Consider the following 15,472-nt stretch of genomic DNA (forward strand, 5'->3'; position numbering starts at 1 on the left):
AATATATAGTATGAAGCCTTTTATTGATATTGACAAAATTTCAAGTCATTGTGGTCATTTCAACATCCTTTAGAAAACCAGTAGATAAATGGTGAAAAAAACAAGGATAAACTTGGAAAAACCCTGCCTACAGGCATGCATGTAACACAAGGCATTAACAAGAAAGAATATCATGGTCCCCCACCCAGAAATAAGAACTGATCCAAGACTCAAATTTTGGGAAACAATTATATCGCATGACACCTTTTATTGAAATTCACCAAATTTCAAATCCTTGTGGTCATTTCAACATCCTTTTGAAAACCAGTAGATGAGTGGTGAAGAAACAAGGATAAACTTGGGCGTGTAACACAAAGCACTAAAAAAGAAAGAATATGGTAGTTGACCACATCTATCCCACTACCAGTGGACTAGCCTCCTGCTGCAGTGATCTGTGTGGCCCGAGGGAAATGGAGATTGCCTTAAGCACAATTTTAACCTCAGTTTTCAATTTCAAACAGAGGCCAACAGGCTATCGAGAATGCCGGGTTGGGAGTGGACAAACCATCCGAACTCTCTAAAGAAGACGATGAGTATGAAGCCTTCCGCAAACGTATGATGTTAGCCTACAGGTTCAGACCAAACCCTCTGGTGAGTATGGGCATCTTTCTTCAGATCTGGAGTTCATTTTTGATATACAGCATTTTCAGGTAACATTGCCACTGTGTCTGCTACCATGTTGGAGCATGCCTTTTTGCATTAAATAGAATCATAGCTCAATTGTTTTAGGATATTATTCTATAACAGTATGTGCAAACATTTTGTGCATAGCACTACTAGTATCACAATGATGCTATGGCACAAAGTACTGGCAAGTGAACTTTACCTCAAGTTAGCTTTTACCAGGATGGGACTAGGTGAGGTGAGGTGAGGTTGATTCTGTAATGGCTGTGTGTGCACCAGAAAACACCAACAATGTGATCAACAGAAAATGATTTTCTTTCAGGCATGTACATTGTAAATTATGACATTCTCAACCATCAACTAAATTAACTTCTGTGTGTTTGATTACAGAATAACCCCCGACGGCCGTACTACTGAAGCTGAGGAGGAGAAGATGTTGATTTTGGTACATCAAGAAAATGTTTGTATCTGTAAACTCTGGGGGGAGATGCATGGAACTTACTGCAGGATCTGTATAGGGACTACGTATACACTGATGATAGTTTGGACTAAAATCATATTAAAAATTTTGAATGTGGCATATCACAAGACTTAGTCTTTGTCAAAATATGCCAGGATAAAATGTTGGATTCTCTTGATCTCATTCTACATGTACTGTTTATGACAACTTGAATTGATGAACTAATGTGAGATTGGCTATAGGTACATGGACAATGTAGCACCTGGGGAACTTAATTCTTAGTGTAAACATTATACAGAATAATATCAAGTGCACATAGATGGTTTTCGCCACAAATTTTGTATTGTTGGGAGATGGGAAAGCTATTATTGACGTATAACAGATTTCTGACGTTGTATGCATCTATCTACTGTATCAGACATTATGTACATGTACTGGTAGCAGATCTGGTGGATTGTGTCATTGAGTACTGATTTTAGAAATTTTTTTGTGGTGTAAGAAAGTTATGTAGGAAATGATCAGCAGCTGATGCATTGTACCCTAGCTACCAGTATGTATTGAGTGTTGTAAAATCTGAGGTCTTAGCCCCCATTTTGTAAGCCTTTTTACTTTAAATCAGAACATTTGAATCGTAAAAACGCATCTTTGTAAGGGAAACAGAATGTTTCATTTCATCTGAGTGTGTGTAATACTGTCTCTCAAAATGGGCAGTCTCCATTTTCCAAAATGTTGCCATATAATGTACATGTAGCTAGTAGTCTAAAACGGCTCAGCATTTTCTGTGACATATCAGATTAACAAAAATTGTGTAGCACTTTTTTAGCATTACGATGTCATCTCCATTAAACTGTTAACTAAAACAAGTCATAGGACACATGTTAAAGGTAACGGTAAGGCACCGGGTGTAAATGGACATAAATGTAGTTCTGTTTGACAATGTATGTATGGTGTAAAGTGCACTTTGTAGACATGTAAACAAGATTTAGGCTGTATGTGTATGAGTATTACATTGTAAAGATTGACACACATTGTGCTAAGATACCTGAGGCACAGGATTGCTTTCAACTGAATCTGAAACAGAACTGACAGTCTTCATGCCAGTGGTACTGAAATCCATGTATACAGTTGAGACAGCTACATCATATAATATAGATTCACTTTACTTAGAATCTACAAGGCTCAAAAAAGGTGTCAGACTCTGTTACAGTAGTAGTCTTACATGTACAGTATGTCTTTGGTAGTCCTTTATTCTTGGTGTTTTAATTACCATATTCTCAGTCTATCTCCATGCTTCACACTCGTGCAGAACAGTGTCCTTTCTGTTTCAATTCTGCTTGATTAGTCAACATTAAATTTAAAACAAACAAGACATCATTATGTGATTGTAAGCAGTTGGCAGCAGAGACAGTGGCATGCAGATATTGGTATCGTACATGTCAGCCACTGTCTTGCGTTTTTGAACATCACAATATACTATTGAATGCTTGTCTAGAAAGACTTGTTGCAGAATACAATGTATATGTATATAAGGGGTGCAAAAAATTGTACTGAATCAGACTTCTCTCCAGTGCATGCCATCTACATTGGGTCCAGTCATAAAAGTTAAGGTGGCCTGGGCTGTACACAAGTTACAAGTGTTGCCTTGCAGGAATGACTTGCCAAATTGCTTTTTTCAAATGTTGAAAGAAACACTAAACTAGACTCTCGTCTACTGCAGCTATTTTCTTGAATACTTAATACAGAATACAAACTGAAAGAAAAAGTTGGAATAGGTTGTTTCAATATTTCTTGCTTTTCCAGAAGGAAGACTGAATATACCCCTTTCCCTTGAATCCTTTTTTTAGTAAATGTAAGATTAATTTTTCATCAAACCCACATTCTTGGTCATACACTGTTTGTCTTATGGCTTGCTACCCTTTCATGACCCAATGTATTTTCTTAAAGCCTTGATAAGCCTCCATATGTAAGCTCATTAACTCAATAATTCTTGATTGATTAGATTTTTTAATGTCTCCTCATTAAGATTGCAAGTTAGCATTTTGTTGACATGTTATAAGAATTTTTACATTTTTGCCTCTTGCTGAAAAATAAATGATACCCATGCATGTCAAACTTTTGTTAAAGCATTTTGTCTGAAATTTTTGGACTTCAAAATAAAGTTGTTGTGTCAGACCTTTTGTGTCTAGTTTTCACTCATCTGGCAAACTAGCGTGCGCTTTACATCAATAAAGGTTAGACATCCAGGTAATAAGATACGCCAAATAGCAATTATTCAGGCAACTTTCAAAATCATATTCAGTTGAGTAGTTGCTATTTGGCATAATGTGTTTTTTTAAATCTTCTTAGTAGTTATAAAGGATGAAAATGATGGGGTGTTCCATTTATCAACTGATGATTGATAGATCAAAGATTGGTAAATCGATGATTGATGATGAGTAAAAAGATGTTTAGTAAATTGAAAGACTCAAAATTACATCATGGCATTATGACTCTCCAACACGACTTGTGGTTAGTTGGGCTGAGCATGAACCGGGTGCAGAAACAGGTTACTAGTAGTACCTACATGACTGATGTTGACTATGACACATGACATGAGACAGTGACTTCATAATGTCTGCTGCAAATTTGGCCACATATATAAAGACATTGATCTGATACATGAAATAAGGATGGTTTAATTTTATGGATGACATCCTTTGGACACTCATTCTACACCTGTGCCAAGCAGATTACCGGTATCAGATATTTGGGGGACCTTTTGAACAGTAAGTTCTTCACCCTGTAGTCTTCAGACTGTAATGCAGAGAGTTCTTTATCAGATGGATTAAAGTACCACCCTCTTTTCTAATTTGTCTTCAGCTTTTGTCATTCCTGTATCACCTGCATCATCATGATTCACTTTTAGTTTTTGGTATTCCTCATCTTTCACTAGTTCTCTGGGCAAGTCTCAAGTTTTGAGTCGACCCCAAGTCACCTCCTGGTGAGTTATCCAATGCTCAGGTTAGAGGTCATATGAAAATCAGTGCCCTTGGCACAAATTTGATAATTACTTATTCATTAGGGCATACGTTTTCAATATCTATTAAAACTTTGGGCACCATGTTGTTCAAGTTGGTCATGATTCAAAGGGAGGCATGTGTGTTTGTCACAGCGCTGGTGCAGCAGGGTATTGCAGGTCACTTTATGGCCATGTAAACGGGTCGCTCTTGAGTCAGACTCCGGTGGGGTTCACTCCCAGTCGACTTGAGTACCCATGTGTAAACCTAGCCATTGTCATGCTGTGTCTTGCTTATCTGTGCTGTAACGAAACCTGGCAGCGTAGATCTAACTCTAGGTTCCTATTTACTCCCTACAACTTCCAGAAATCAGTGGCACATGCATAGCCATGACATGTTTTGCTGCTAACATAATTTGATAATGATGTTATTTGACCATTTGTTTCATAGTGGCATGTGGTTCGGTTTGACTTGTGGGTTCTGGCTTTTATTCCAAGCATGCCCCCATGCTGGAATTTTTGAGGAAAGACACTTTTAAATTAGTTTACACCTATGGCAAAAAATGCAAGATAATCAATTAGTAAGGCTTGACATACTTTTTTATTCACACATCATATGTTAGGCAATGAATGCCATTACATGTTGAACGTGTATGTTCATTGTATGTGCAACACTAATACTCCTGAGATCTAATGTTACATATCTCAAATGTCCATTAAAACAACATTGACTTTTGAACAGTAAATATGTATTATCTTACTAACTTTATTACAAAATGCTTGGCTATTGACAGGCTTTAGTCCACAAATTCTCTATCATTCTCTTGCATTTTGCTTCAGGGTACATACATGTAACATTCACAATAAGACAGCACTATATATTTGCCAAGATCTTCAAAGCCAGCCCATGACAGAGATGGGTGTTGTTAATGTGCAGCTCTTAACCTGAAGGCAAAGCTTTGGAATGTCTTGGCTTCAATACTGGAAAAGAAATCTGTCATGCACACTAGAAATGCATGCAACTGACGACCTGTGTATCGCAGCTTCCACTTTAACAAAATATATATGTCAGTACCAGAAAACTCTAACAGGATTCTTTTCTGGTTTCTCTATTCCTACATGAGTCAAAATTTCATCCTCGAATGAAGCCAGTGATGGGACATATGTCCTTCGAGTTGCTTCCTCGGAGAGTGTGTCTTTAGCAGTTTCTGAAATTAAAACAAAATCTTGTCAAAAACAACACACTTAAGTTTAGAGGTCCCACCATATGGAATAATTCAAGCCAAGTTCAACAATGTTGTTTATCATTACACAGTTTAAAAAATCTTATAAAGATAAATTTCATTGAACATCCAACCACAATTTCACCTGATTTGTTTTCCTTGTTTTGTTTGTTCTGTCTCAAGTCTTTCATTCCAGGCCTAACAAAGAATATTTGCATCAAATTTGTGTCACAAAGTTCTGATTTTTGGGACAGACAGTGAATTTTTTTTCCTTCCCAACTAGCAAATTTCTGTCCTGGGACAGAAGGACAGGTCCTGGAGACAGCCCTGTACCAAACTAAGTAATCATAACCTGGACACACGTTCTTTTGCGCTAAGCGGCTACCTCAATGATGAACACACAACAACTCACCTTTGTAGGCCTCGGGTACGATCCCATCCTCTCTAGCGGTTGCCTCAGGTGGGACAGGGATGATGCGTCGCGTCCGTGTGGACACTCTCACCTTCTCTCCATCCTCTGTAAACCTCCACTCTACCTCTGCTGGTTCACTAGTGGGGGACACAAAAGATTTCTCGATTTCTCAGTTGTGAGGATGTCCGAACAGCTTTTCCAAATCAGATGAACAAAAGTAAAGGTGATCTCTAACCAAGTAATATTCACTAGATAAGGAAAACTTGCAGAAGAAGAGATCTCACTTGTCTGATGGATCAATCAGTGCGACTTCCCTGTACATGAGTGGAGCTTCACTTCTCACCATCTGCCCTGGGAAGTCTTTAGCTGGGTTCTTCCCAATGTACCTATAATGCTGAATACACAGAAATGGTCATGGCTAATGGTCATGGCTGTCCATTCAAGAATGGACTGTACATACATGTATACCCTGAAACTTGTGAAAGCAAAATAAAGGCCTACATCATGCTACATGTAAGTGTAACTTGTTTAGGATCCACAGTAAGAGATTTAGTACCAAGTCCCATGTTTCAAAGATAGGGTCTTAGAATATATTTTAAAAATGACAGGTTTCTGCTGATGTCTTTTGTACATTCTTGTCAATGTCATGCATGGAAAAAAGGAGTTACATGTCAAGAAGCACTCACTGAACATAAAGGTTACAGAAGTTAAGTCTAGACCACAGACTTACACAGTTGAGTCCTTCCACCACAACCCAGTTCCTTTCCCTGATGATTTGGACAACTTTTCCCTGTTTCCCTTCGTCACGACCTCTTAGGATCTGGACCTGTGAAAATATGTACAAGAAGATTCTGCAAACACATGATAACCTCTGGAAAATGTGGATAACAGTGCAGTTCAAAAGCACATCAGTGACAGTGTCAATTTTTCCATGTGACAAAAGAGCCACCTAGAGTCTGCTTGTGAAACTGCATTACAAAGATATTATGAGACTAGGACAGTTATTTGTAACTAGTACTAACTACTATTAAATTTGTAACTCCATTACCCTTAATATCTGGAATATGGCCTGCTTTGAGATATTCAATACCCTGAATTCAACCAATGAACACCGTACCTGTTCCATTCTCCTTCTATGGAACATATGGTGGTATAGTGTTCACATCTGGATTTCAGATGTTCAAACCTTAAATCATTTTACTCAATCGTGTCATTAGTTCTGGTACAGCTAGGTCTAGAGTACTAGATTGGACCAAAACTACCACTAAATAATTTATAATACAAAGGACATTGATAATACTTACAATATCTCCCTTTTTCACCATCCAATTCTCATCCTTGATTGGTTCTACCCACACCCTCTTCCTGGGTTTGTTGGGGTTCAAGTTTGCCATCTTGTGCCCGAGGGAGCCGGGTTTATTCATGCCGTATCTGATGTATTTTGGGACGTATTCCGCCTCCTCTTTAGTCCAGGTACGGGCCGCCATGGCCAGCAGTTGGGTCAGGCGTGGCATTTTCCAGAAGAACTGTTATTTTATCCAGATGACCATGCAACAAAAGGGCTCACCGTTAAGTCAAAGATTCTGAAAAAAACGGAAACAGTAGAATTTATTCCTAGAATTATTGATTAAAAAGGTAATGTGTAGCACCATAAGCCATTGCCTAGTGGACAAATAGACGTAGAGGAAGGACAAAATTTTCGAAAACCCTACAGACAAACCATGCCCCCCTCCCCAAGATTTGGTGTAACGTTACCTCGCCTCGAGCGCTACAGTAACTTTACAAGATCCTCTTCTAAAAAAGTATAATTTCATACGTTCCTTAGGTTCTAGGCTACGTAAGTAACAAAGCCTTCCATACTTTAGCACAAGGAATACCGTAAAAATAGAACAAAACCTGTTTTTCTGTGTGTCACAAGGAGGTCGCCATGTCCCTGTCCATGTTTGTAACTGGAACAGTACATTTTATCCACAAATAGGGGGAGTGTACATTATATTTCAGAAAAGAAACAGTATAACAGAATATAAACACTTTATCAGACAGTATATTATATTAAAATATCTATATGTATATTCGCCGAATTTTTGACAGCTTTTCCAACCTTTTATATCTGCTACAAAAAGAATACCAATTATAAATAACCCCCCATACAAAAGTATACTGTTCTAAAGTTCAAAGGTCGCACCAAAGGTGACATTATCATAGATCAGGGTCCAGATTTGCCCTGGTCTTTGCCTTTTCCCACCGACAGCTCACAGAATCTCCTCCCGCCATGTCGATGTCGTCTGCCACCGGTGTCTTCCTGATCTCTCTCCTCTCCATCCCGATCCTGTGGGTTGTGAACCACTCGGGGTTGATCGGCGGGAACCCGTGGGGGATCCTGGCGGCGGGGTACGCCTCCCTGCTCGGGATCCCCGCCCTCGCCTACTTCGTCATCCGGGATAAACGGGTGAAGAAGGACCCCTGGTTTTACGGTAACATCTTCAAATATAACATAGACTTACCACATGCACAGGCATTGCAGGGATTGTATATACTAGTACATGTAATTTAATTTAGTTGGTCAACCAATAAAAGTCTGTAACTTGAGTTGGATGACCTGAGGACAGCATCAGACTTTGATTTGAAAATTTTCAGAGTTTTCAAATCAAAGTCTGATACTGTCACGGTTCCAACTTCCAACTCAAGTTACACACTCATTATGAGAGAATCTATAAAATTGTGCAATACGCATATATATCCAGATAACTAACGTTAAAGGTTCAGAGTTGATCAGTGACTCTCAACCTTAGGATTTGTTAATTATTGCACCTCTAAACTAGCGCTTAAGTCCAAGGGTGGTCCGGTAGGACGTTGCCCCCAGTTCACACTATGCACCTGTTCAGTCTGCACCTGTTAGAACATGGCCACTACCCCTCAGCCAATCAGAGCCCTTTAATAACTGTGTTTGATTTTATCCCAGGGTTGAAGTGCAGAAAAGTGTGGTACTCACTCACCACTCACTACGAAAAAATTGTGGTACTAACGTTATATGAACTCATTTGCATAAAATAGTTCCACACTTTTTCCGCTCCACTGGTCGGCTCACACTGAGCAAGCTAATTGCCCAGGGGATTAGACAGTATTTAAACACCATTTGGCTTCCAGGGGATCAGTAACTGTGTCAAACAAACATGTAGTTAACCACTTTCTATAACTAGAATCAGGTTTTTCGAAAATGACAAACGCAGTTCGATGTAAGTAAGCAATAGTTAGCAGTGCCATTTAAGTTTACAAGCAAAACTCTGGAAAACAACATTAATCTCTTTGGAAAAAAAAGGGGGGGGGGAAGAAGAAAAAAATTTAAAGATAAAAATCTTCAGGCTTGTGTCTATGTTCTAAAACAGTTAACTGTTAGAACATGGGCACTCGGCCATACCATTGGCAAATATGGTTGCGTTATAGATTAATAACAGTCCATGGCAACTCAGCACAAACTTTGAAATGTTGATGGCTTTAGCCATACAAGTAGGGCCTGATTCCCCAAGCTTATGTTAAGTTACAGGTATTTGCCATTGATCATGTAGCCGACTCATCTATTGGAGTCCCGTTACATGTAGTAACAGCCTGGTCATTGTTCTCTCTCCACAGTGTTCACAGTTTTTGCCTTCTCCTCTGTGGTGGACCTGGTCCTGTGTTTGGAGATGGATGGCATGATATCAGGCTTTACTGAATTCTACATGAAGGAGGTACAAAAAATGACTCTGACTTGGTTTTTCCAATGAATACCACTGCATTCTTTTATCTCAAGAACCGTTTCTCTATCATAAGTTTATAACATTCTCACAACATTGTGAGTATGCCATATAGATACAGGAGCCAACCAGAGACGTGAAAACACTGTGCTTTTTCCTTTGAATCCACCCAGGGTGAACCATACCTCGGTACAGCCTACGGTATCATGATTTCCTACTGGGATGCTACAGCACACTACTCCATGTACCTCATGATGGTGGCTGCCATCGCATGGAAGTAAGTAAAAGACATATTGCATTGAAGTAAGTAACATACTAATGTACCAATTACAATTTGAAGAATAAAAGTGAACTTGTGCAGTACTACCTTGCCATCTGTAAATGTGTAATTTGTAGCAAAAAAGTGATGATTGCAAGATTGTCTCTGGTAAACACATTTAAATTCTTTCCTGCATTTGAATTTGAACACTTTCTTATCTGTTGATCGTACTTTTTGCAGTTTCTCACTAGGCGCCGTCACTACAAGTTCTTGTCTCTCCACAGTGAACAGTACCGGGAGGTGGGTCTGTACTGGGTGGGCTCTCTTCTCCACAGTATGATTGTCTTTATGCCCGGAACATTCATAGGTGAGAGAATATTGTAGATAATCTAACTAGCTATATATACTAGAGCTTCAATTGAATAAAGAACTAGCATTGGAAGGTCAATATGTGAGTCAGCACAGAACAGAAAAACAGCATAATGGACCACGACATACATGTAACAACCCATGGTCGCCACAAGCATGAATCCTAAAATTCTCATATGTCAGTATCATCACTTTTACAAATATTGTATACAAATGTATAATCATTTCTTTGAAAAGCTTTTCCAAGACCCTTACAGACTCTGTCAAGTATGTCCAAAGCAGTTAACTTTCTTCCATATCCGTCTAAGATTCTGGAGTCTGTGAATGGTACATAGTAAAAATAATATGTAATGTTATAGTTGATAGTTTTCCTTGAATTTGAGCCTGTGACATTGCATTACTAGTAGTAGATATTGAACAGTCTCTAAACTGAATAGGCTATTCAGTTTCTCTAAACTGAATAGGCTACCCAGGTGTTTGAAAATAAACAAACAAACAAACAGTCAATAGTGATATAAGCAGACAAAAGAACAGTCAGTTGATTTAAAGAAAAGCATCATTATGACTTTTTTTGGTCTAATCATCAATTGATGACTTTTTTGCTTGATGATGATTGACAGGTAAGTTTGCCAACGAGATCCGCCCGGCGATCCTGCTGAACATACCGTACGTGGTGGTGCCTGTAGTAGCAGGGATCAAGTACATGCAGAGTAGGCCAGACGGACAGTCACTTACAAAAGAGGTACAGCAAGAAATCTACATGATCTACCCTCCATGCAGAGGTTGGTGGGGGAAATTGTGATATTCTATATGCCACATTTATTGTGAATGTCACAATTTTCCCCACTAACCTCTGCTTGGAGATTGTCAACCTTCACAACTCAATGTTAGAATGATGTATTGATATTCAACATGTCATTGTGTATTGTTCTTTTTTTATCAAACTTTTTCTTTATTTGGAATTGCTTCAACACTGCTTATTTGGACTTTAAGCAATGTTAATCCCCAGTACTGCACAACTACATGCAGTTTCAATATGCAGTTTCAAAACTGTAGTTGTTCATATATTTTTCTGCAAATATACAGTTCTTGATCCTTCATCACTTCCAGGTAAAAAAGGTGCAGGGGACCAGTCTGTTGAAGAGACCTCTGGATGTGCTGTTGATGCTGTTCTTGCTGGTGTCCATAGCAATTTCTGTCATCAGAGGCTTGGTAAGTTTCATACTGTAATTGATAAAAGGTGAATTTAAAGTCACCTAATAATGCAACATCAGTATCCACACTTCAGATACCCAAGACAGTATTGAGAAGGCGTCAACAGTTTTTTTTGGCTGTGGCAGTTATTTAGTACTCAAAATTGATGTTGCATTTATTTACATCGTCAGTACCTAACAGTCAATAGTATTACATTTTTATAAACCTACAGGCTGTCTTGGAATGCCCATGGGAGGTGACTAAGACATACACTAAGGAGTACGAGCCTTACCTGGAGGACAGGACAGCATATCCAGTTATACAGGTCAGGATTAGTGATTTTTCATATACCCTAAGCTTGCAAAAGTGGTGTGTAGAGCTACCCAGAATGCTTAAAGATTTGATGCTTCTGTAGTCTCTGGTAAAGGTCCGTAATACTGGTGAATTTGTTGTACTCAGGATTCATTCTGTCCTTAAGATAGCGTTCACTTTACCCATTGATATTTTCTCTCTCTCCCCACTGCTACAGATGTTAGTGTACCTGTTCTATTTTGTCCCATACTACCTGGCAGCCATGTATGGGCTGGTCCAGCCAGGCTGTGGGTGGATGGCTGACTGGGCACTACTGTTTGCTGGAGCAGCAGCACAGGTAACAGACTGGGATTTCATGCTGATGTAGATACGAAGGCTGTTCAATAAAAGTGCCACATGATGCAGTTGTTCAGTCACTGATAAAACGTAGTGAATACTTCCTGAAACACCTGTCTATCTTCAAAAGCTATCCAGTTGTCTGAGTATTTGTTGCCTTGCATATATACAATGAACATGATGTTTATTTTGCAAGAAAGCTTGTTGATATTTTACATAGTTTTGGTTATAACTTGGTTAGTTTATGATTTGTACCGCTGTCCTCTTATGTTGTATGTATGAGACATCAATACATGTACTTATATGACACAGTATTGATGGGCTAGGCATGTAAAAGTGCAAGACACACAAATAAATTTTCATTCATTCATTGTTGTTCCAGGCTCAGTTCTCCCACATTGGGTCTTCCTTCCACGGACGTACGCGGTTCACACGGAGGGTCCCCGAAGCCACCAGCCTGGAATTCTGGGTAATCAACCTCTTCCTGGCCATTGTACCTCAGATCCTGGCCTATCGCTGTGTCAAGTACCCATCATTCTTTGCCAGAGGCAGAAACCAAGCTGTGAACGGGGTGAAAGAATCACCTTCTAAGAAGAAGGACTCATAATGGCCGAAAAGTTGTAGGAAACATGGACACCGTTTGTCCCTAAAGAGGCCTTTTGGTACATACAAGGAGGTTAAAAAAACACTTAACCTCCTTGGTACATATTTGCACGAGATCTCCAATGTTTGATAACACTGCTTGATCTTCAAACTTTGTGCTTTTTGGTTAAAAGTGAAGTGACACAAATCTGGCAAAGTTCTGGTAATTCACAGGAAAGTACACTTCTGAAATCACTGACAATTGCAATTCCATCTTGTTTATTATAATCTATGATACTTCTAATGGCAGAACCTGTTACATAATTAAGTAAGCATCAAATAATAATCATAGAACATACTAGCTGTATCCCACTATGACAAGACATGTAAAGTCACATGAATTTCTACAACTGTTAGGGATCTTATCTAGTTCTTAATAGCTCATTTTACTTTAGACATTGTTTTAAATCTCAGGAACTGTTAAGTGAGGTAATTTACTTTAATTGATTTAATTTACATGCATGTTGTTTAAGATTGTTTGTTGAAAATATGTATAATTATTATGTAGCTGTCTAACTTCTCAACACAATTTGACTGCCAATTAAGTTACTTGAAATGAGTTTCATTTCATTCTACTAAGTATAAACTATCCATAGCACTGTACGTGTACCAACTGTAAATGTGCGTCAGGCCATACATATTAATTTGAGTACATGGATGACATCCTCTGGGCACCCTAAAATTGTTAGACCACACAAGATTTGAATTGCCCTTTGTCTTGTTGTGCTTTTGGGTCTATCACTTGATTCCTGTTCCTTTTTTTTACCAGCCTGCACCATTCATCCAAAATCTCAGATCAGAAACATTAGATTGATGTGGTCAGTTAAAGATATAATGTTAATAAGTTATCATCTCTTACATTCTGAAAAAAATGACTTTTAAAAATATGATTTACACAGCTTATATCCAAACTTTTTATGGCAGCTTAGAAAGCAACCTTTATCTTAGAGCTGTGTGTGCAGTATTATTGAAATATGTGCGTGGTGTGCTGAATATTTTGAACTTACCTAATTCCAGTGATTTTATGGCCTGAAAGTATAATGAAAGAGATTGAAATTTGATTTGTTTGTCATTGATAACATTGTCACTTGTTCTATGCATACAATCCACTATGAACACATGAGATTACTAGAACCTCTGAGCTTCTATAGCTAGTATAAAACTAAATTAGCTTTGTTTGCAATGATATCCACTTTAATTTATTTGAAGGTGGCAGGTTGTATATATAACTGTAGGAAGCATTCATAATTATTGTGACCCTAGTGAATTTGGGTGTGAAAATGTATATCCAATTTGTTGTACATTTTTTTTCTTAGCATTGGTTTAATAATGAAAAAGCATTCTAGTATCTTGATCATGTGTAGTGTATTTCATCTACATAAGTACTTGAGTTTGTACATGTTCATGATTTGGTATAGGAAATGTTTGGCTGTGAAACGTAAAACAAGAAAGCTGGCCGGTGCATATTTTGGAAAAAGCCTGGATGTTAAACAAAATCACATGAAAAAAGAGTTTTTAAACATCGAATTACAGAATTGGTCTATGCACCAGCAAACATGTGTTCAAGGAGTTGTATCTATATATGGGCTATGTGGGTGGAGAGTGTTATATGTCTAACCAAGAAGGTTTAACGTTATATGATAACATTTCCTATGTAACGTTACATAGTCCTGTGGCCATGTACATAGTCACACACAAGTCTTTTTTTCGGTTTCTTTTTGGTTCCTTCACCTTGCACTTTATTTTTTTCCTCACGCCACCGGCCGCACGGACCTGCACCTCACCTGGATATGATGCTCTAATTGAGGGCTTTGTCCAGTGCCCTATTGAGATTGAGATTGAGGACATGTAAAGTGGACTCATTCCTCAGCTAACTGACATATGTCACACTGCAGTCATCCCTCAGCAAGACAGCTAGAGCCGCACAGTTCTAGTGAGGGCTATAGTATATCGCATGACAGCCATCTCTCTATATATACTGAGGGATGACTGTGGTGCGATCGATGGCAGTTAGCTGAGGAATTAGTCCACTCTACTATATACTAATACATGCAATTAGTCCACTCTACTATATACTAATACATGCAATTAGTCCACTCTACTATATACTAATACATGCAATTCGTTTCCCCATTTTACCATGAATCGTACAAGCGTGTTGTTTGTCAGCCACCGAGGAAGTAAAATTCATTGCAGCCACGTAACCCCGAAAAATATCTACTCTCCGGCTGTTTCTGGCGTGTTTTAGGCGTTTTTGTCGGGTTTTTAATTTTGTACCGTTTCTTTGTGTCCACCGGCCAAGTCTCTGCCAGCACTTACGTCGGGGCGGGGCAAACGTAACGTTACTACAATTTAATTTCATTGAAGAAAGGTGGCAGAACTCGTCTCCGGGAACCATCAAACCAAGGAGGTTAAAAAATTTTTAAACCTCCTTGATCAAACCACAAAATTAGCCTGGAATCCAGCCGCGTTGTGCTTTGGTCCCCAGAGGTACGCTTCCTGCCAACACGTTGGATTCCAGGCTCCAAAATAGAACGCCCGACAAAAACGCGTAAACACCTTTGCTTGGAAAGTATAATAAAGATCGAATCAACGAAATCTGGAACCCAGAATAAAAAACGGCCAGCAAAACTTCCGTTTCAACGAGTTATCAACAATTGGTTGTAGCCCACAGCCAAACTCAACCAGCACATTTGCTGATACATGCATTCCCACCGGCTAAAACACTGACTGACCCGTACCTTGGCGTAATCGACCTAACCTACATTCTGGAACTGCCCAGCTGATGTAAACCAACACCGTTGAGCTAAGTTGGCGTAAACCCATAGATTAGGCCGCTGCCTGCCGTCTGCTCTTTTTTTGCAAAATAGTCT

At 38.9% G+C, this 15,472-nt stretch overlaps 3 protein-coding genes across 3 annotated transcripts in view; 2 read left to right on the forward strand and 1 right to left on the reverse strand.

Moving 5' to 3' along the window:
• LOC118409901 (SURP and G-patch domain-containing protein 1-like) overlaps positions 1 to 3,295 on the forward strand; it is a gene marked incomplete in the record, with an annotated part of 73,317 nt that extends 70,022 nt beyond the window's left edge. The window contains 2 exon segments of the mRNA XM_035811275.1: positions 501 to 630; positions 1,054 to 3,295. Coding sequence (XP_035667168.1) covers positions 501 to 630; positions 1,054 to 1,080 — 157 coding nt within the window.
• Positions 3,296 to 4,700: 1,405 nt separating this feature from the next.
• On the reverse strand, positions 4,701 to 7,777 carry LOC118409551 (39S ribosomal protein L24, mitochondrial-like). The gene is made up of 6 exons (XM_035810653.1): positions 7,650 to 7,777; positions 7,058 to 7,336; positions 6,484 to 6,579; positions 6,038 to 6,147; positions 5,754 to 5,890; positions 4,701 to 5,326 (listed from the first exon to the last, which is right to left on the reverse strand). The coding sequence occupies exons 2-6, from the start codon at positions 7,265 to 7,267 to the stop codon at positions 5,187 to 5,189; spliced, it is 693 nt and encodes a 230-aa protein (XP_035666546.1). The 5' UTR covers positions 7,268 to 7,336; positions 7,650 to 7,777; the 3' UTR covers positions 4,701 to 5,186.
• Positions 7,778 to 7,938: 161 nt separating this feature from the next.
• Positions 7,939 to 13,953, forward strand: LOC118409550 (transmembrane 6 superfamily member 1-like). Its single transcript, XM_035810652.1, has 10 exons — positions 7,939 to 8,227; positions 9,384 to 9,481; positions 9,661 to 9,764; positions 10,031 to 10,113; positions 10,736 to 10,857; positions 11,226 to 11,327; positions 11,542 to 11,634; positions 11,839 to 11,958; positions 12,340 to 12,623; positions 12,663 to 13,953. Exons 1-9 carry the CDS (start codon positions 8,026 to 8,028, stop codon positions 12,562 to 12,564), a joined length of 1,149 nt encoding a protein of 382 aa, XP_035666545.1. The 5' UTR covers positions 7,939 to 8,025; the 3' UTR covers positions 12,565 to 12,623; positions 12,663 to 13,953.
• Positions 13,954 to 15,472: the final 1,519 nt, after the last annotated feature.

Source organism: Branchiostoma floridae, chromosome 2 (genome assembly GCF_000003815.2).
Source record: "Branchiostoma floridae strain S238N-H82 chromosome 2, Bfl_VNyyK, whole genome shotgun sequence".
NCBI lineage: Eukaryota > Metazoa > Chordata > Leptocardii > Amphioxiformes > Branchiostomatidae > Branchiostoma > Branchiostoma floridae.

Excerpts from the sequence above, each read along its gene's own strand:
- LOC118409551 (XM_035810653.1), bottom strand. The coding sequence starts at position 7,267 with ATGCCACGCCTGACCCAACTGCTGGCCATGGCGGCCCGTACCTGGACT. Across the intron at positions 6,148-6,483 it reads TGGTGGAAGGACTCAACTGT|CATTATAGGTACATTGGGAA; the intron begins GTAAGTCTGTGG and ends CTGTGTATTCAG. Across the intron at positions 5,327-5,753 it reads CGTACCCGAGGCCTACAAAG|AAACTGCTAAAGACACACTC; the intron begins GTGAGTTGTTGT and ends TTTTAATTTCAG.
- LOC118409550 (XM_035810652.1), top strand. The coding sequence starts at position 8,026 with ATGTCGATGTCGTCTGCCACCGGTGTCTTCCTGATCTCTCTCCTCTCC. Across the intron at positions 11,328-11,541 it reads TTTCTGTCATCAGAGGCTTG|GCTGTCTTGGAATGCCCATG; the intron begins GTAAGTTTCATA and ends ATAAACCTACAG. Across the intron at positions 11,959-12,339 it reads TTGCTGGAGCAGCAGCACAG|GCTCAGTTCTCCCACATTGG; the intron begins GTAACAGACTGG and ends TTGTTGTTCCAG.